The sequence below is a fragment of the Pseudorasbora parva genome, chromosome 19 (genome assembly GCF_024679245.1).
Source record: "Pseudorasbora parva isolate DD20220531a chromosome 19, ASM2467924v1, whole genome shotgun sequence".
Classification (NCBI taxonomy): domain Eukaryota; kingdom Metazoa; phylum Chordata; class Actinopteri; order Cypriniformes; family Gobionidae; genus Pseudorasbora; species Pseudorasbora parva.
In genome coordinates, this window is record NC_090190.1 from 19562666 (window position 1) to 19585020 (window position 22355).

The following is a 22355-nucleotide window of genomic DNA, read 5'->3' on the forward strand; positions in this document are numbered from 1 at the left end:
TTTTCGTAGCGTTGTCTGTCTTCTGCCAGTGCTGCCAAGCTCTGGCTAGCTCTTGCGGAACATATTGCATGGACATGCCCCAAGTTAGCGCCTGTGGGACATGATTTCTGATAGAAAGTCCAGATGGAGACGCTTCAGGCCTGCATAGTGGTTTTTTAATCCCCTCCTGGGGCAAAGCCTATGACCCAGGCCATACCCCTCGGGTGCGCCTTCTCAAAGGACAGACTTATATGCTGAGCCAATGCGATCGCGTTATTTAGTATGAACCGCACAAGGCTGCTAGGCAGACTTGCGCTGATCTTACAGGTGCTGTACATTAGACACTTTCTTCTTCTGCCTTGTTTAAAAGGGGTGACCTCTAAACCATGTGCTAGATGACTTCTTACAGAGGCGTTTTGGGTGAAAATTGTTGCAAAATCTTTAAATAGCAATGCGTAAATGCTAACACATTTATGCTCCCTGCGTCTCTCTCTTGCACACACGCGCACTTCACCTTTCCTGTGTGAAAACTGTGCTATAAATGTTCGCTGGTGCTGTGGCAGACTCTGTCTGCAGTTGGCATGGTTTCAGTTGAGATCTGTGTGTGTGTGTGTCTACGAACGGAACGGAACAGAACAGCACTGTACAAGCCCTCATTCTTTAGATTGTACTGCACGTACAGCTGTGGCTTGTGTCTATCGTCATCTGTTAACACAGGGCGTCTTTAGAAAGAGGCTGCATGCTCCGGAACATTGCGAATACAATCAGATGCATTCAGGAATGGAGAGACAGAACAGGCTAATCTTAAAAACACTTTTGCTGAAAGAACGTAGCCAAATGTCAAAACTCACCATGTTTAAGCAGACGGGGCTTTTATGTCAAAATAAAAAAAATCTGTTTTGTATTCTATGCTTTTAAGAAAAGTTGTATAGAGTTTGCTTAAACTGACGGGATGTAGGACAGTACATGTTGTTCTTCTTTTTCTTCCCTTTTACGAATGAAGTGACGAGAGAGGTCCATTGAAGAATGGATGGGCTTTATGATCAGTCCTCACTAGAGCTTTCTTTCTTAACCTGGTGGGCTGCCTACCCAGGGTGTGTCTCAGTCTGTTCCCCAGTTCATTAGTGAGTACACTGCTATATGAGTTTGTTAATCGATGATGAATGCTTTTGTAGAAGTTAAAAGCCTGCATTATTTAAATACGTTTTTTTTAAACTAATTTGTACTAATTTAACTTTAAGATTCAAAGTAAGTTTAATTAATCGTAGTGTCCATTTACACCAAGTGCAAATAGCGTTGCCTAGTTAGCAAGTGCTATTTGAGCTAGCTCCACCAAACAATGCCTGGTTGGGCCAAACAAGATTAAAAAAAGACTCCTGTATATCAATGTCTTCAGTGGTATAGTCAGTAAAGTGTAAGGCTCAAGAATACAGTTTTTGACCAAGCCTGCAGCACCCCTCTCAGAAACTGAAGCTTTCGCGCCTCGATCGCCCCCCGGTGACCGGTCCCAGTATAGTTGCCCCTCCGTGTTTTCTAATGGACGCGAGGCAACTAAACAATAAAATTACACTTCAAAGATTTTTTCCTCAAAGTTAGTTTATGTCATTGAAGGCAGTTATCATCACGATGATTAGTTTTAGTTAGTTATTTGATGCTATGAAAACGGGGGGTGTGACGTCATGATTGACAGCTGAGATCGACGTCTTCTCTGAGTGAAGTTGTCACTGAGGCACTAACTGACTTTTTCTGGATTTTTGGGTGCAGATTGGAGCTTTAGCTTTAATTTCTACATTTCCATAACTGTTTATTTCACGCCAACGTAATTAATTGTTCTGCATCTGCGAGAGTGTGGGCGGGCTTTTGATATCGTGACTGGACTTCCTGCTCTACTTCCTGCTCTCTACTGCGCAACTCCGGTCCCGAAATCACTACTGCGCAGACTCGGTCACATGATGTCAGCGGCGTACAGGCTGCCTGAAAGCTTCAAATCTGCCAAGCAGACACAGATGATGTCGCGGCGTCCATATTTTTTTACAGTCTATGGTTTTGACGCGATCGACCCGGGTTCTAATCCGCCTTTTACCGAGCCCGGTATTCTCTATTTTCCCATCACATATCAAATCAGAAAGGCATTTACTTTCAATAAAAATTACGAAAATGTTTTAATGTACCAAATGAAATGTTTTCAATGGCATATTATAAACTTACGAGAATACTTTATTAATTGAAATAAGTAAATATACATTAATGAGCACATATATTTTTGAAAGAACTAAGTGTTTTTAGCTAAGAATAAACTAAAAAAGTTACACAGTGTAGCTTTAATAAATATAATCATTTACACTCTGTTATTATTACATCCTGTTAATGCATAATACTGAGGTGCAAATAGTATCCAATTACTATTTACACATTGTAAAGAACTGCAACTTTCATATGGTGTCAATGAAATCTATCACTTTTTTCCCAATTTACTCAACATTTTTGTGTAGTGTCAAGCTGCTAGAGAATCTTTCTAAAACAAGAACGATGTTTAAGTTGATGTTTACAGCTACCTGAATAAGTTTAATAACACTTGAAGTTTACTCTGTTACAAACCTCGGTCTCCAAGGGAGTAATAATCACAGTAATGCAAGAGTGCTCTTTAAGCCCAAAATTATTAGAACACTTGGCATCTGAGAGTTGTCTTATTCGATCTGGATCTGGACCAAAACACTCTTCTAACTATTGCCGGAACTACCTGTGAGGGAAGGAGTCTGCTGAAACATTGAAAATGATGGACTGGCCCCCTCAAAGTCCAGACCTTAACCCCACCAAGCACATTTGGGGTGAGTTGGAAAATAAACTCAACAGATCTATTGTACATTCAAAGAAAAGCCTTTGGCTTCAGTTGCAGAAAGCATGGGATAACATTAGTGTTGAAGTTCTCAGAGGAAATATATTGACACTATACCAGAGAGATTTGCTGCTGTAATTGCTGCAAAAGGGGAACATACCAAATAAAGTTAAAAGTGGATAAAAACAGTACGCCTCACTTCATCTGAAGTTTGGTTGTCTGAGCAACCAGCTGCATGTTTTATGAACATTATGAAATTAAATCATAATGTAAAAATAAATGTTTTGGCGTCAAAATAGGGTCAATATTTTCAGATCTGTCAGGTGTTCTAATCATTTTGGCCACCACTGTATGTACAGCAGACATTTTTAGGAACTTAAATTGCTCTTATAATGCTCAAACCAAGCAACTGAGTATGTGTTTGTGAACCTTTGCAAAGTAATGTCAGGCCCACCCATCTTTGTGTCTAAACTTGTGCCTTTTAGGACACACTTTTAGAATTTGGTTTCGTTTCTCTAGTGTCCTCATACATCAGATGCGCAGACAGAACAGACATGCTTTAATTCACCACATGGCCTTTGAAGTCAAATGTTTAGTCTGCCAACAGATTGTGTGTGTGTCGAGGTATGTGGAGACGAGATAGCTATCTCCCCCCACATGCACGGTCAATGTAATGCCTTGTCTGTCCTGCTGGAGAGCGCGTGCCCTGCGTGCGACCTCTGTACTGAGACACACACACACACTTCTGAAGAGCAGTCAATGACCCTGTCGTCTAGACGCTGTTAGTGCTACCGTAAGAACCATTGATTGGGTGGAAGCTGACACTTCCAGCATTGCTGAGCGAGAGTGCTACCAGCAGAGTGTTTGGACCCCCCCCAGCATTAATGTCAGGGCCATTTTGCTGTCTGCACCTCCATGAACGCGCACACACGCACACACACACACACACACACACACACACACACACACACACACACACACACACACACACACACACACACACACACACACACACACACACACACAACCATAGGGACCGGCCAGGGTGTTTTTCCCCAGTACCCTATGGAGTGCTGTGGTACTTAAGCCAAAATTATACATAGTTTGTGGTTTATGTATATGCTAGTAATTGTGTACAGTTAAATGTGTAGCCTTTCAAAGTATACTCCATTTGATAGTGTGCATGAACGCAGGCAGGCGACATCTTTGTCCAATGTCTTCACTCCCCCCCAAGAAGGTATGACAGATAAAAAAGTTTTGGTTATCTTATAACCCCCCTTTCTTCTTCTTTTGTCTCTTTAGTTTCAGTTTTTTACTGTGTTGAACAACCTGCTAAAATCCTGCTATACGTGTACAGTACACGTGTATTATTCTGGTGACAATTTGTATCGCGTGCACTGTACATGGCCAAAGTATATGTTGGACTTTGCTGTAACTTTACATGTAGATTAAGTATGATAATTTAAATATGTGAATATTTTTGTGAAATACATTATGACTAGCTGTGAATTGCTGTTAATGGCCATTAATCCTGTACACTTTTGGTATGTTCAGAATGTCATACTTCCATAAAGTATATTTGCAGTATGTATACTGTGCGCAGTATTAAATCTTTTCTGCATGCACAGAATACCTGGATTACATGCTATATTTGTCAGAATGTTGAGTATTTTGCCAAAGCACCACATGGGTTACTGTGCCACAATGCACTCTTCTACAATGCACAATATGACAATCTATTTAAGTTTGACAAATAAATTGGAAGTAATATTTATTTATTTATTAAATTATTTATTTATTTGTTTAATAATGGTTATTTATTTTTATGATGACCTTCAATACTTACACACTATAGGCACATTTTCAGTTTGTAGTACGCATAGAATACCTGGAATATACATTTGGCAAAATTCAGTATTGCATGGAATACTGTATCCCAGTGCGCTCTTCAAAGCACAGTATGACCTTGTAAGTTTGATAAATTAATAGGAAGTATTATAAGCCTCATTGCTATCTTGAGTCAGTATTTGATTTGATTGTTAAACATTGGACATTTCTTTGTAAATTGTACAAACCCGATTCCAAAAAAGTACACTGTACAAATTGTGAATAAAAACAGAATGCAATGATGTGGAAGTTTCAAATTTCAATACTTTATTCAGAATACAACATAGAGGACAGCAAATGTTTAACCTGAGAATATGTATAATTTTAAAAATAAGTTGATTTTAAATTTAATTGCATCAACACATCTCAAAAAAGGTGGGACAAGGCCATGTTTACCACATCCCCTCTTCTTTTTATAACAGTCTGCAAAAGTCTGTGGACTGAGAAGACAAGATGCTCAAGTTTAGGAATATGAATGTTGTCCCTTTCTTGTCTAATACAGGCTTCTAGTTGCTCAAATGACTTAGGTCGTCTTTGTCGCATCTTCATCTTTATGATGAGCCAAATGTTTTCCATGGGTGAAAGATCTGGACTGCTGGCTGACCATTTCAGTAACCAGATCCTTCTTCTGTGCAGCCATGATGTTGTAATTTATGCAGTATGTGGTCTGGCATTGTCATGTTGGAAAATGCAAGGTCTTCCCTGAAAGAGACAACGTCTGGATGGGAGCAAATGTTCTAGAACTTGGATATACCTTTCAGCATCGATGTTGCCCTTTCAGATGTTTAAGCTGCCCATGCCACACGCACTCATGCAACTCCATACAATCAGAGATGCAGGATTCAGAACTGAGCACTGATAACAACTTGGGTTGCCCTTTTCCTCTTTAGTTTGGATGACATGGCGTCCTAGTTTTCAAAAAAGCACCTTGATTCATCTGACCACAGAACAGTTTTCCACTTTGCCACAGTCCATTTTAAACGAGACTTGGCCCAGAGAAAATGCTTGTGCTTCTGGATCATGTTTAGATATGGCTTCTTTTTTGACCCATAGAGTTTTAGCCAGTAATGGCACAGTGGTTTGTGTTCATCGATAATGTTTTCTGGAAGTATTTCTGAGCCCATGTTCTGTATGTGATGTAGTGTCATCTAAGGGACCGAATATCATGGCCATCCGTTATCGTTTTCCGGCCTTGACCCTTACGCATAGAGATTATTCCAAAATCTCTGAATCTTTGGATGATATTATGCACTGTAGATGATGATAACTTCAAACTCTTTGCAATTCTTCTCTGAGAAACTCCTTTCTGATATTGCGCCACTTTTTGCGCCACAGCATTTGGGTAACTGGTGATCCTCTGCCCATCTTGACTTCTGAGAGACACTGCCACTCTGAGAGGCTCTTTTTATGCCCAATCATGTTGCCAAATAAGTTGGAAATTGCAAATTGGTCCTGCAGCTGTTCCTTATATGTACATTTAACTTTTCCGGATTCTTACTGCTACCTGTCCCTACTTTTTTAGAATGTGTAGCTCTCAAAAAATCCAAAATGAGCCAATATTTGGCATGACATTTCAAAATGTCTCATTTTCAACATTTGATATGTTATCTATATTTTGTTGTAATTTTTTTTTAATGAGATTTGTAAATTATTGCATCCCTTTTTTTTTAAATTCACAATTTGTACAGTGTCCCAACTTTTTTGGATTCAGACGTGGCAGCAGGTACCATGTTTGAAACATACAGTATCATTGGATATTGCATAATATTTCACATGCTAGTTTTAAAGGTGCAGTGTGTAGTATTTATGAGGATCTATTGAGAGAAATGCAATATAATATACATAACTATGTTTTCAGTGGTGTATAAAGACGTTACATAATGAACCGTTATGTCTTTATTACCTTAGAATGAGCCTTTTCTATCCACATACACCATGGGTCCCCTTACAGTAAAGTCACCATTTTTCGCAGTTGTGTTTCTACACTTTAAAAAAAAAAATGTCACTGTGAAAAATAGTGACTGATCACATATACATTTTTCCATTGGCCGAATTGAAATTCTGTGAAAAGTTAATTAACAGAAATTCAATTCGGCCAACTGAAAAATTTAGATGTGAGACAAACTGCTCTACAGAGCACTAGCTACTCTCTGCTCTCTCATACGACAACATCTTTGTCCTATGTCAGCCACCGTGGCTTCTCTATGTGATTCGAAAGGAAGGTGTGAGCAGTGGCCAGTTGCAACCTCACAGCTAGATGGCAAAATGCCACTCTTCTGCATCTAGTTTAGTGTACTACTCAGACTAGTTTTGGAGTATGCAGCATGTATTGTGTGTGTGTGCATACTATAGTATGCATGACCTTCTCATGTACTCATGTGGCAAAATACTTTGCAGTAAGTATACTGTACATCCAGAGGACACTGCGTGGTATACAGGACAAGGTGCTCAACCTTCTAGTGTGACCAATGAAACCAAAGCAATAATATATTTGTTTAATTTTTTATTCATTATTTGATCAAATTGCCATGAGAAATAATTTCTATTAAAGGGTCACTTTTAGCATATGGCTTTGTATCAGTAGAAACCCTGGAGTATATTTAAATGATTGTGCTTCCCCCCCTCAAATTTTCTTTAGCCTTTTGCCAAACATTCCAAAAATGACGGGGGCTGAGACGAGAGATTTATGCATTTTATTTCTGAAAAAATTCCTCCTCTGACGCAAATTGACGATTTGCGTCATTTTTGGAATGTTTGGCAAAAGGCTAAAGACTACAGCCAGTAGAGGGAGCCATTTCCACGTTTTCAACTCGCACATGGGATGGAGATCACACTCACAGCACAGCTTGCAGCAGCAGGCATTCTTTTAAACGGATGCTAAGCAATGTAAGTGTTTTAACTTTTCAAATGAATTTCTATGAAAGTTAAGCTTCCAAAGGCATGAACTGAAAACGCGCCAGACTGCACACGCGTTGTGAATGTATGCCTCGAATGTGGTCGCAATTACCTCACTCTCATCACGAGAGCTCATCAGCTCATTTATGACTTTAAATGTAATCTGACTCCTGCAGCGTTAGTGCTGTGAGACTCACTCGGCAACTCGATCGTTATATTGAACAGACAAGTTCAGTATTTAATTGTAGTGTCTGTTCTCCAACTCAGTCTCTGTAATCCAGTAGGTGGCTTTGGGAATGGCCTCACAGGGCAGCGAAGCATTCTGGGAATTGTAGTCTTTCATCTCCATGAGACAAAAATACATTTTCTGTCTTTTCTCAGTCTAGAAGGCACCAAATTAAAAAATAATTTCACATTTCTACTACATTATTGACCCAGTTTAAATACAGATTCAACTTTCCAGCGCTGAAGTACCCCTTTAACCATTTAGACAAGGTTTTTTTTAGTTTTTTGCTGCATACTGCTAACTATTTCACATACCTTTTTAAAAAAAATAATACGAAATACACTGTATATAGAACAGTATAAAGTAAGCACTACACTAGTATTCCATTCCCAACATTTTTTGACTCTATCAGGGTTTATCATGTCCCTTTGTGTCTCTCCAAGCGCTTGGCATCCTCACACCTCTCTCTCTCTCTCTCTCTCTCTCTCTCTCTCTCTCTCTCTCTCTCTCTCTCTCTCTCTCTCTCTCTCTCTCTCTCTCTTTTTCTTTTTCTTTTTCTCTTTAATATCGCCTCCTTTATTCATTATAGTCTGGCACCCTCTGTACCAAACGAGACGTTAATGTGCTTGTGCCCTTTCCATGCACTCTCGCTAGCTCTCTCTTGTCTTCTCACTGCCCCACAAGACGGACTCTCTGACACCTGAGGGGCCACAGGAAGGTCCCAGACATCTCATGTCTTCATGCACCAGACAAACACGCAATCTGTCATTTTCTGTCTAGACTATTATTTTAGCACTTATCTCTCCTGCTATTGTTAAATCACTGATTTAAGGGTTGGTTATCCCAAACATGAATATTCTGTCATCATTTACTCAACTTCATGTCACTCATAACCTGAATTACTTTTTGATTTTGTTTTTATAGAACACAAAATTGTTATTTTCCATACAATGCATATATATTTTGTCTGTCAAGCTCCAAAAAGAGGGAGAAAAAAACAACAACCACAAAATGTCTCCTCGTGTTCCACAGATCGAACCAGAATTTTTATATTTGCAGAAACTATTCCTTTAAGACAGACACTGATAAAATAACCCCATCAGCAAGAATAGAAGGTCAATTAGAAAGGACAAAATGAAGCCCAGGTCTGCACTTCTCCAGCCAATAACGTCAACCAATGATCTGTGAAAAGTTTCTGCTGCAGATATATAAGATCGTGTTGTTGCTGTACCAGACAATTTTTTTAAGCTGTCCTTTAGAAACAAGTACATTCTGATATTATCTTTAAACGAGGCATCGAGCTGAAACAGCTGCATTAGCATCTATCTGATATGTGATTCAGCTTCTGATATACTGATCTGACTCTCATCGTCTTAAAGCCCTCTGGAGTCATAATAAACAACCTTTCAACGTATTGTGTATTTTCTTCATTGCAAAATGGGAGCGATTTAGATTGTGTGAACCTCCACAGGCCTCTCAGCCTTAGATACACTCTAAAAAATGCTGGGTTGTTTTAACCCAAATTTGGGTCAAATATGGGTTAAAATTTAAAACTTTACCCCAACAGCTGGCTTGACATTGAATCAAAGTTGGGTTAAAACAACCAAGCATTTTTTTTAGAGTGTAACTAAATAAAAATCTTTTTTTAAAAAAATTTTTGTACATGTAACATGGTAATGTCATAGAGTTTTTTGTTTTGTTGAAGTATTTAGTAGTTTTTAATACAAATTTATTTAATTGCAAATACCTGGTGTCCAACATCAGTGTTTTGACGATGCTGGGTGATTTAAAAAAAATAATAATAATAATCTGACATGAAATATTTGTTTAAAAAAGTGCATTATATTATATTATATTATATTATATTATATTATATTATATTATATTATTATAGTATATCAATTTATTATATTAATTTATGAAATTATATATTATATATTTTATTATAATATTTTTGAAAATAAGATCATATAAAAAAGAACCAGTCGCTCACCTGTAATGTTTTATTACATTTTTTTCATATTTTATGGGTTGTGATGCTGTTTTCCATGTAAATAGCATGGCATTAATTTTTATAAACATACAAACTCTTTCCTGTAACCAATCGTGAATACTTGTTCAGTACATTTTTGTGTTAATACAAGGAATATTTCAGGAAGGAGAAAAAAAGGAAAATATGTTTTGGAGAAAAAAAATAATCCTTAAATATCCTAGATCTATTGAATGATGGAAATTTATTTAAAACTCAGTCTCTACATATGTTTTTTTTAATAGACTGTTTGTATGCTTTAAATCACAATTTTTTCCCAGGCTCCCAATAAAGTTACTGGCTAACATGGCCAACTTATTTATTCACCTAAGCCAATTTTTACTTGGATTTGGCTCATGAGCAGTGTTTATTTTGGACTGTGCTAATATAGATAATCTGATATAATACACATTAAATTAAATCAACACTTATTTAATGCAATATTTACTCAAAACGCATGACATTATAAAAAAAATGTATCAGTCATTGACAAGGTTGTCATTGGAGTTTGGAAATTGGAATGGATTCAAAGAACACTCCTTTTAATCAGCCAAACAGACAGAAATATTTTTTATAATGCTGATAATGTCCAATTTATGCAGTCCAGTAATAATGTGGTACCATGGTATAAATTAAAAAAACACCCTGTTCTTTCCTATGCCATAACTGTACCACAGTTCCTCTACAGTACTTTTGTTTTTGTAAAATAAAAAAGCCCCTGTCATAACTCCACCCACACTGCAACACTTCTTTCTCCTCTGCTTTTTCATTCCTATTTTTTGTATTTTTTTTCTCTCGTCAGGAACAGGGCAGAGATTAAAAATGTTCTGCTGGCTTTTCTTTTCCCCGTGAGCTCTGTCTCGCCAGCCGATTGAAAACGACGCAGACGGATAATGATGCGGGCGAGAGACTGAAGTTTTTGCGCAGGGAGGGGGAGACTCATCCGCCCACATTTTTTATTTCCATATTTTATTCTGTCGTAAATGAAATAAAAGAGAAAATGATGCTGTTTACCTCCGACATGCTCTGCTACCTTCAAGTGTTATGATTCCCCTCTGTGCCAGCCGCCAAACAACCCCCCACCCCCATCGGCCCACGCCCTGCATGAGTGTGTGAGACGGTGTCTAGCTCTGGCTGCAAAGCACTTGTCTGAGGGGGAAATGTGATTGGGGTGGGGGTGTTTTTGGGACTTTGTGTTTTTTAAAGAGAGACAGAAAGATGGTGGTGGTGGTGGGGGGTGTTTTGCCTCGTTCTCTGTGTCTTGATAAATCAATCTTGAGGCTGGCAGACGAGGCGGGCACCACAGAGACACTCTCAGACTGGCACCATTCAGTCCTGAACCCCTGTGCACACGCACACACCCAGACAATAATGAGACCCCGGCACGATACAATGATAAACATGTTCCAAATGTGAGATGCAAATACAGACAGTACACGTACACAACAGTTCTAGACCTGTCAATCTTTTCCATTTTTTTATGTTTCACAATACAATCCCATGGAAATAAAATGTAAAATGTATTTGCCTTAAGCACTTGGTATAATCTTACGATTCTGAATGGCTGGCAAAGTAAATTCCTGGGGTCAGTCAGATGGCCTGGAATAAAACGTGTTTATAAGGAAATAGGCTGCTAAAATTAGTGTTTTTTTATTTAAATCAGTTATATTTCATAGTGGTGGGGCAGTGTCACAACATAATTAGAAACGACAAGCCCTGATACAATATACTTTAATCAAAATAAAATAATGGACTGGTGTAATGAAATTTTGAAGAAAATCATTTAGTTTTCAAAGTTTAAAACTGCTTACCAAAGCAAACTTTCCAAAAAAAAACTGACCATAAGCAATTTTAAACTAATCGGTACATGGTAATTAGGTAATAGGTAGGTGTGCTCTGTGTCTCCACCTTCTTTGACGTGGAAATCTTCTCAGTTAATTTCTTTTATTCAGTCGGTTGAGGTCTGATGCGAGTAAAAACAAGAACACATTGGATAACTTCTTTATAGTTGAAATTGTGGTTGTATTTCTTATTGAAAGCAACATAGGAACAGTTTTACATATTTAATACTGTAAAGCTGCTTGTTATAAAAGCAATCTCTTGTATAAAAAGCTGGGGCATTGTCTGGCTATCACCAGACCAAGCTCAATTTAAGATTGAACATTGGTCTGGGGAGTCTGATCTGTATTTTCTACTGCACAAGAGGTGTGATCAACGGGCATAGTTCAAATGAATCTTTATGCAATTGGATAGTCCTTCACCTTTTCCTGCCCACAAGAGGCATGCTCATCAGGCATCGTTCCATCCCTCTCTATCTGTCATTGTGTTAAACCCGCCAATAGCGCTCCAGGTGGATAAGCCAGTCTGGGATTGATTCCCGCAAAAGTGTGACAGCAGCAGTAAAAATTGATGTACAGGTTTCCAGCCTGAGCTGCAGGGCGAAATCAAATCGCCAGCAGATCAGGCTGGGTCTACCTTTTCTAACTGTGGCCTTGAGCAACCGATAAAGTTGCTTGTTGAAGTTATGACTGGTTAGAAAAGAAACTGATTTACATTTATTTCTTATTACTTGTCACATCCTGCCTGGTTAAGGTGGTTCTTGGTCCGAATAAGCTGCAAAGTAGATGGCTGCGTTAAGATTGAGATCCCGCAGGACCCAAAACAATTCTTGCGGGAACTGGCGGATTTACCTTTGCTTCGGGTCGGGTGGAAGTGGGCGGTCAAATATAGCTCAGGTCTTGTGATCCTGCAGTCCTGTGATTTGTCACGTTACAAAGAGTCAACAAATTAAGTTCACTGCATTCGATTATTAACATTATCTTCCTCCATAAAGGCTAGGCCAAGGGATTTCATTATTTAATTTATTGGTTAAGTATGTTTAATGTTGTTTAGTATTATTTATTTTATTTTCATTATGTTTATTTGCTAGGCTACATCAACATTTGATATCTGTGAGGTTTTTATATCCTATTTTTTATTTAAATTGTTTTATATTTAAGTAATTCAATTTAAATATTGTGCCTTATTAGGTTGACAGAGTTTTACTGTTATGATTAGGTGCGTGTGTTGCTACGCATATAAAATACACTGTATTGCTAAATGTATTGGGACACCAATTCATGCAAATCATTGAATTCCAATATTCCAATCACTTTCATGACCAAAGGTGTATAAAATCAAGGGCTGCGTTCCATTCTACTTTTAGACACGCACTTGCAAACTTCCCTTCAGGAAATCCCTGCCACCATTTTTAAAATGCATGCCACTTCATGAAGTGGACAAGGAAAGTTTATACTGATGAATGATGCTTCTCTGCTTGGCAGTCCGATATATGAGTCTGAGTTTGGCGGTTGCCAGGAGAACGATCCTGGCCTGACTGCATTGTGCCGAGTGTAAAGTTTTGTGGAGGGGGGATTATGGTATGGGGTTGTACATTAGGGCTTGGACTTGGTCCTTTAGTTGTAGTGAAAGGAACACTTAATGCTTCAGCATACCAACACATTTTGGAAAATTTCATTCTCCCAACTTTGTGGGAACAGTTTGGGGATTGCCCCTTCCTGTTCCAACATGACTGCGCACCAATGCACAAAGATAAGTCCATAAAGACATGGATGAGCGAGTTTGGTCCTGACCTCAACCCAATAGAACATCTTTGGCCTGAATTAAAGCGGAGACTGGGAACCAGGCCTTCTCGTCCAACACCAGTGTCTGACCTCACAAATGTGCTTCTACAAGATTGGTTAAAAATTCACATAAGCACACTCCTAAACCTTGGGAAAAGCCTTTCCAGAAGAGTTGAAGCTTTTATAGCTGCAAAGTGTGGGCCAACTCCAAATAGAACCCCATGGATTAAGAATGGGATGTCATTAAAGTTAATGTGCATGTAAAGGCAAGCTTCACAATACTTTTGTATTGTGTGTTTTAGGCTCCACTAGTTATGTTTTGTTTGAATAAAAAGCTGTTCGAATGTGTTTGTCATTTTTGGTGCTAGCATTACTTTATCTTATGGTCAGTTTAATTAAGCACAACAATTTATCTCTGTTATTCTTGACGTTTAGCAATTTTTTCCCCCCACAATTTCTAAAAAAATATAACAGAATGTTTGCAGGTGAGGGTGGGAGTGGGATACAAATGTGGGAGTAGGCGGTAATAGTCAGAAATTTAGAAGGAGCGGGCGTGTGCAAGATTAAGAAAACAAAGTGCAAAGTGGGCCTGACTTTATGGCAATAATCAGAAGTCTAAAAGCGATGTTTGCCTGAGGCCAGGTCTGCTACAGCCAGTGCCACCCTCATGAGCTGTCTGCTAAAAGTGTGTGTGTCTGCCAGGGGAGGTTTAATTGAGCTGTGACTCATCTAATGGAGAAGGCAAAAGGCTTGTGTCACACTTGAGTGCATGACAGGACTGTAATGAATCAGTGGTTGCTGAAGACAACAGGTGTGTATGAGTGTCTGTCCAGTTCAGAATGGACAAGTGGTAAAAAAAAAATAATGTTAAAAATGATAGTTTGAGAGTAGGTGGATGTTCTATAAATGGGGTACTGCAGGTTTGTGTATGTGTATCAGTGTGTTTTTGAGCACTTTTTAGGTAGCAGAATATGCCTGAGAGGATGAAATCTGAGCTTGGCACATCCGGGCTGATTCACAGCTCCTTATTGTAAAGAACAACAGAGACTGAGAAGGAAATCCTTCGTTGGAGAGCAGATAGGGAGACGATGATAGGTTTTGGGACCTTACGTAAGATAAAAGATTCATCAAATATTCTTGCTGGGTTATTACGTGGGCACTCCTACGCCAGAAGCAGGAACTATGCCAAATAATGGCTGAACAGCATGAGTCTATATTCTTTTTGATTCTAATAACAGTTACTTAAAAGCTCTTGAATTGGGGTGGTTTGACAGACCCTACTTAATGCTTGAACCCTTTAAACCCTTATTTCTTTTTGTTACATAAGGAATGTTAAAAAAGTTTCTGTAACCACAAAATCTATGATGCAATTTTTTCAGAATGTTTATTTATTCACCATATTCACCTGGTGCCCAAAGAGGGGTCCCTCTCTTTAAAAATTGCATCTTGGTACCCCTTGGGACAAAAGATGGTGCCCCCCTTTGTGGTTGCAGATTGCTGTTCCTTAACTCTCTAGATTTTTTTGGTTGAATTCAGGTTGACTGGGACACGTTTTGCCATTGAGATGACTGGGAAAAACTTTTCCAATCCACCTGAATTCAATCCTATATATGACCAGCAAACACAAAAAGTGTTTTATTTAAAAAAGTCTTCAAGATTGTCCAAAAGGCAATTTGGATTGTGTTAAACCTCAATAGATTGTATCCTGATTGCATCTAGCTTTTAAAAAGATTTTTAAAAAGACTCTCCTGGAAGTCATTGTATAATTCGCACACTGGCTGTTGAGTATGCACGGTTACATAAGACAGTTGGTTACATAAAATGTTGAGAGCGTGAGTGAGGAGGTTATCCTAAATGTATCCAGAGGCGAATCTAAGATTAAGTTTAGGGTCGGGAATTAGGGTTAGGGATTCTCAATTGGCTTGGTCATGTGTGGACATAGTGAAACTGAAAGTTTCCTTCTTACCTACTGACAGTGAAGGGCCCTAGCAACAGCTTACTGGCCTTGAAGTAGTGGATAGAGGGAACTCCTCCATTCTTTCTTGAGTCTGGGGAGAGAGAAACCAGAGTTTAATTTGGTAATCACAGTAAGGCTGACTCCCCGCTCTCAGTTTATCTTCTTCATCAGATCCCTGCTGATGTGTGTGCAGCAGGCTGCTAGTGAAATGCTCATAGGGTATCTATGTAATAAAGTTGCAATGAGAGTGACATGGGGTTTTGGTGAGGGTCTAGGATAACTTGTATTTTGTTGTATAGTTTTTTGGTTGGTATTGGTTCCCTTGGTTTAACCTCTCCTCACTGTCCGTTGTCTCCTTAAGGATTGGGTTTCACTGAGTTCGGTACTTAGCTCATAATTTTTTTACTTGGCCCAAAAATCTGCACTCAAAACTGTAATGCATTCGTTGCTCATCTCAACACACTTAATTTCCTCTGTCTCTCCAGCTATGATCTTAGAGTGGATCTCGGCATACCTTTCTATCATATCAACTGGATACTTACTCAATTTGATAATAATCTCAAGCCTGATCTGCTCTTCTTCTGAGCCAGCTTTCCTTAATACATCTCAGATGAAGGTCAAATAGTCAGTTACCTTAAACGGTAGGAGTCACCATGGACTTTGCAGACCACTTTACGCCAACTGGCCATTTGCAATGCTATATGGTCTGCAATTCTGTCTTTTCTTGGCTAATGCTTTATTAAGCTGCTCATTCAGGCAGTAGTTATTTCATGGCTAGGCAAATACAAATCACTTCTTGCTGACCTACTTGTGTCTTTCAAAACCCTCCCAGAATACCAGAACTTGACCTGTATTTAACCTCCATAAATTCAATGCCAAGCGGCTGCTCAGGTCTGTACTTAGGATCTTATTAACCGCAAGAATTACATTAAAGTGATTGACCTGCAATGCTAATATCTAATTCAATAATTTGTCATTTAGATGATTCTTTTATCCAAGGAGATTTAAAATACACCTGTAGCAACCTGGGAAGGGACTGCACAATGATGGTAGTTAATGAATCAACTCTTCAGGAGTTTTAACCTACAGCGTTTTTGTTACCGACTCTTTAAATACTAGACTACATCATCCCAGTGGTGCCAAAAGCCTGGTCCCCTACAACCTTAAAACACTCCATTATCCATCTATCCTTGCAAAAGGGGTTCTGCTCGTCCAGGCCTAGATTTCTTTCTAGTCATTCCTCAAAGTTTTATTCGTCACACATGCTCAGTTGAAATAGCACTGAAATGTTTTCACACATTTGCGTATTTGGTCTCCACACTGTGGCTGTAAGTGGAACGATGATGGTGTGTGGGAGGAGGTTTCACCTTCATTGTACAGTATATGAGTTTGTGTGTGTGCGCTAGTGTTTGCCCCTCAGCCAAACTGCCTTTATCTGGCATGGTGGGAAGTTGTTAGATCGTTAATCAATGTCAGAAGAGCAACATGCCCTATGGCGTTTCTCGTCTCAAAGGAGAGCGCTGCCATGTGGCTGTGTCATAATGGAAATGTATGGGCAGCCATTGATGGGCAAATGCGGGGATTAGTCAGTGTATTATGTCAAAGCCGAGCCTCTAGATTCCTGTCTCATAGAACCTTTTGTTTATCATTCAGTCATGACCAAAAACCATTTAAATCTCCTGGATAGTCTCGGCGTCAGATATACTTTCTTGGCCTAGTTTCGAGGAACAAGACGTAGCCTGCCATCTATGGTCAGATGTACCGATATGAATGATTTGTGAGCTGCAAAGTAACACACCTGGGGTTTATGTACAAGGATTCCTGGATGGTGTCAGCTTCTCAAAAAAAGTTGTAAGAAGTTTTAGAAAGTACCAGGGACACTTAAAACACTGAGTGCAAAAATGATGCAGATCAGTCCTTCACATTACTCTATATCTGCTGCAGTTGTTGCACTGAGGCCCTATCTTCCATTTTCAGTTCGTCACAGCACATCGCGGCGCTCTGGCCGATCTCCAGAGAGAGATATTCGTCGCATAGAATGCTGACACAAGGAGGAACTGTCCTTAAGAAGGAGGAGAGGAGCGAGAGAGCGTCTTGGCTTGTGCATGCTGGCTGATATCGGAGCTGTCAGTCAAACAATGAACAAACTTCACTCATGCTCCTTTCCTAACTTCCACCACTTCCTTATCACTATAAATCAACTGCACTGTTGTTCAAATTATACATTCTCTTTTTTGATTTAAACGCACTGTCTGTGCCAATCTGCGTCTACATATTAGTAGTCTCAGTCGTAGTCAGATCTTGGGATGTGTCAAATTAGCTCTGTCCAATCCCTGAGCTTTGTATAATTTTCTAGACTCAGTGTCACGGTCAGACCAGGCAGCGAGCAGACCTGTTTCTTATTGAGTGTTCACATAGTAGTTCTTCTGTTTGAAAACATTTGTACTGAGTGCTGTCGAATTCAACACAATACAGAAGTCTCAAGATGCAATTATTAAAAGTTAGACTATTGGAAGATGGTAAAAAACTGCACCGTTTTTGTCCATTGCATTGCTTCTCGTGCTGTTTTTTTGTGCATCTATAGGAATTCAGGTTAAAAATAATCCCACTTTTAAAATCTTCCCCTTCAACTTCACTTCCATTCTGCTGTGTGCCATCCAGCTGTTTTTAAATGCAAACATGTGATTTATAGTACCTATTAAGAACCGTGTCCAGTCAGGGTGGAGTGAAGTTAAAACCAGCCTAATTATCTTTCTTGAGAATGATTAGTCAACTATTCGTTAAAGGGTTAGTTCACCCAAAAATGAATGACTCACCCTAATGTCGTTCGACACCCGTTAGTCAGTAAGGCAGTTTGACACGCGATCCGAATCATGAATCAATACGCTGATTCACAACCGTTTGAGTCTTTGTTTGCGGATTGAAAACAAACCCAGAAGAGAAGACAATGCTGAATAAAGTCATGGTTTTTGTTATTTTTGGACCAAAATTTATTTTCGATGCTTCGAGAGATTCTAATTAACCCACAGGTGTCCCATATGACTACTTTGATGATGTTTTTATTACCTTTCTGGTCCTTCTGGAAAGGGACAGTGTACTGTGCATATGTTTTATATGGAGAGACAGAAAGCTCTTGGACTAAATATAAAATACCTTAAACTGTGTCTGAAGATGAACAGAGGTTTTACGGGTGTGGAACGACATTAGAGTGAGTCATTAATGACATACATTTTATCTTTTGGTGATCTAACCCTTAGTTTAATGCATCCGATTTTGAAAAAAATAGCACATTCCTAGACTTTAGGGTCAATATAACGCCTTTGCAGACCTCTATCATAGATGGCTATAGAGTCTCCAGTTCCTAATGGCTTGACTGTCACATGTTGCTTTGATAGATGAGAGATGTCAAAAACAGACTGCTGTGTCCAGAGATGCCCTACACGTCCATATTCTTTACTTTGTCTTTTTTCTACACATTTGTTCTTTTTGCTAACAATGTTTCATTTGCCTTTTCTTGTCGAGCGGGTTTCTCTTCTCCCTGTAGTGTTTGAAGTGGAGATGATTTTACTTTCAGAGGTGTGCAAGCCAGCCCCAGTTATATTTATCTCCAAACTTCAAAGTGCCACCCTGCTGTGTTTTTGCATCTGAACAAATAAAGAAGGTTGTTTCTCCAGTGTAGTCTTCCATATGGCTCTCTTCCGAAATGAACCAGCCAAGGGGAACCTGTATCACTTGTTCAAATATAACCATGTTAACCAGTTTTCTCTCTTTCTCTTTTTTTTCCTATTCAGTTTCTTCTAAGATGAAACTCCAGCACTCTTGAAGAGGGATGACACCCCTGGCACATTGGATAGGACGGTGCCTATGGGCATCTGTGTCACTCACATGCCAAGCCTGAAAAGTGGAAAGAAAGACAATTCTTGCAGACACGTCAAACACTTCCAAGATTTAGAGTCAAACTTTGCACAGTTGGCCATGGCTGCATATCCATGGTTTGGAGGATAGGTTCCCTTGTTTAGCAAGCATTTTTAGTAGAGAGTTTTGTAACTAGTCATTTAGAAAATCCAGCACTTCCTTTGGCCAGGAGGGGTTTAAAGAGCAACTACCACACATGAGCTGAACCAGAGGATCCAAAATGGAGGTCACACAGCAACGCTCTTTCTACTGGACTGGTTAAAGCTGCAGTCAAAAGCATTACTGCAAGGGCAGTATGCAGGCAGCTGACTACCCAGCCACATATAATAACACAGGTAAGAATCACTTTATCCCTTGATATGTGCACTAAGTAAATAAAATTTCTCCTTAAGCTTTGCCCGTGAATGAATATTATACATAAAATATTAAAATTGATCTATTGCATCTGATTAAGACTCAACATAACTTATCACTTTTATTATATATAAGGTGAGTACTCATAGTTGCTGCCATGATCACATAACCAATTAGTTACTTCCCTTCCCTTATAATATACACACAATAACAATATTACATAAGGTAGTAAAATGTTTCACTGTAATAATAATAATAAATATAGCTGCAAGCAGCCATTATCGGGGCCAAGCGCAAAGAAGAAGACAAGACATGCCAGCATGGCTGGAAGTCTCAAGCCAACTGCAACAATGAGCCATTAAGGACCTATTAAGTTGATTTTAGGCAAAATAGCAGTCAAATTTTAAATACAGTCAATAATAATGGTTTAATGGTTTATCACTTTCGACCAATAGGTGTCACTGTTACGAAACTGATGTGGTTTAGTCAGATTGAGATGACAATGACACATGCAAAGTTTGGTGTCAATATGTCAAAGCATTGCAGAGATACAGCCTCAAGAGTCATTTTTGCATCATGGCTCAACTCTGTTGCAGTGGTATATGAAAACTGTTTTGTCTATCAATCCGAAATCCATAAGTATTTGTCAGCATGGTCTGAAGACGATACGGATCAATTTTGGTGAAAATCGGACAAACGGTCTAGGATGAGTTTGAAAAAGTAGATTTTTAACAAATAACAAGATGGAGCACAGATATGTTTGCAAAATATGGCAAAATTGGTATCTATCTTCTCGGCATGAGCCAATGAATGTATTATGACCAGTCTCATTACAATAGGCTAATTTAATCAAAAGTTATTAGCATTTTTGTACATTTTATTACAACTTTTGACCACAAGGTGGCGCTGCCCCGAAACTTTTTGAATATCTTCGGGACATAGAGCGGAAGACACATACCGAGTTTTGTAATGATACACTAGTGCATTCTTAAATTATAGCATTAGCATTTTAAACCGTAATACTGCATTGAAGTCAATGGGAATTTCATGTTTTGTTTTATTATAGCGCCACCAAGAGGCACAATCCCACCAATTTTTTTATGTGTCCTCGTAGTGAGCCCATACATATGTGTGTCAAGTTTGGTGAAAATATTTCATTTTGTTTTGGAGTTATAGACATTTATATGAAAAAACATGTAAAAAATGACTGACACCTGACTTTGATTGGATTTTACTACCCCTTACTATCAATATTTTGAGATTTGGGCATTAGCGTATAGCTATCGACCTATGTTTCCGAACTTCTGAGGCTGGTTTCGTCTCGATCGGACTAGCGGTTTCGAAGATATCAGCAAATGTTTTTTAAGCACTAAATTACAACTCTGCGCAAACCATATGCCGAAACCTGGCAAGTCTGGTATCGTTGGAGTCGGCAAGGATTCAGGAGACCAAAAAACACACTCCCATCAAAATATGTCAACCACACCCAAAGTTATAAGCGTTTGAAAAAAAAAATTCTCCACTAGGTGGCGCTGTTTCGAAACTTCTCAGGCTACTTCAGGGCATCGTGGTGATGACCCATACCAAGTTTCATAACAATCTGTTCATGCGTTCATAAAATACAGCATTTTTGCACATAATTCAAAATGGCCGACATCCAAAATGACCGACATGGTAAAATTGGATATCAGTCGACTCGGCATGACGCCCTGAATCTAATGAGACCAATTTGATGATTTTTGGATAAACGGTTCAGAAGTTATAAGCCAAAATAGGCATTTTTCGTATCTCCGGACAGGTAGGTGGCGCTGCGCCGAAACGCTACATGTTGCTTCAAGTCATGCTTGTGATGACATGTACCAAGGTTGGTTTGAATACGATAAAGCGTTGCGGAGATATAGCCTTTAGTGTGTTTTTGCAACCTCCACGTAAAATTTGTTTGTGCGTTTATTGAAAACGATTGGACGAATCAACTTGAATTCCATAACTTTTTGTCAACATGCTCTGAAGATGATCTGTTTCAATTTTCGTGAAAATCGGAGCAACGGCCTAGGAGGAGTTCGAAAAAGTAGGTTTTTCAGAAAATTCAAAATGGCGGGAAAATTTGCATACCGGAAAATGACATCATAGGGTGAAATCGAATCGGCTTGAGCCAAGGAATCCGATGAAAAAAGAATTTTGTTTCTAGCCCTTAGGGGTCAAAAGTTATAAGCATAAATATGAGTGAAACTTTGGACAGGTGGTGGCGCTAGAGGGATTGAGTTAGAGGCACCAAATTTGCTATAGTGACAGCTCAGACTGGCCTCTATGAGTGTGCCAAATTTCACAACTTTTTACCATACGGTTCTATGGGCTGCCAGAGACTCCTATGGCGGAAGAAGAAGAAGAAGAAGAAGCAGAATAATAATAATAGGAACACTAACGATTTCAATAGGTGCCTCCGCACCTTCGGTGCTTGGCCCCTAATTATTAGGGGCCAAGCACCGAAGGTGCGGAGGCACCTATTGAAATCGTTAGTGTTCCTATTATTATTATTCTGCTTCTTCTTCTTCTTCTTCTTCTTCTTCCGCCATAGGAGTCTCTGGCAGCCCATAGAACCGTATGGTAAAAAGTTGTGAAATTTGGCACACTCATAGAGGCCAGTCTGAGCTGTC

General features: G+C 39.1%; 1 protein-coding gene across 1 annotated transcript in view; it reads left to right on the forward strand.

Annotated features, from left to right (window-relative positions):
• The window catches only part of ldlrad4a (low density lipoprotein receptor class A domain containing 4a), a 216804-nt gene that overhangs the window by 15172 nt on the left and 179277 nt on the right, over positions 1–22355 (forward strand). The window contains exon 2 of the mRNA XM_067426689.1: positions 19224–19682. Coding sequence (XP_067282790.1) covers positions 19643–19682 — 40 coding nt within the window. The 5' untranslated portion in view covers positions 19224–19642. The remainder of the gene's footprint in view (positions 1–19223; positions 19683–22355) is intronic.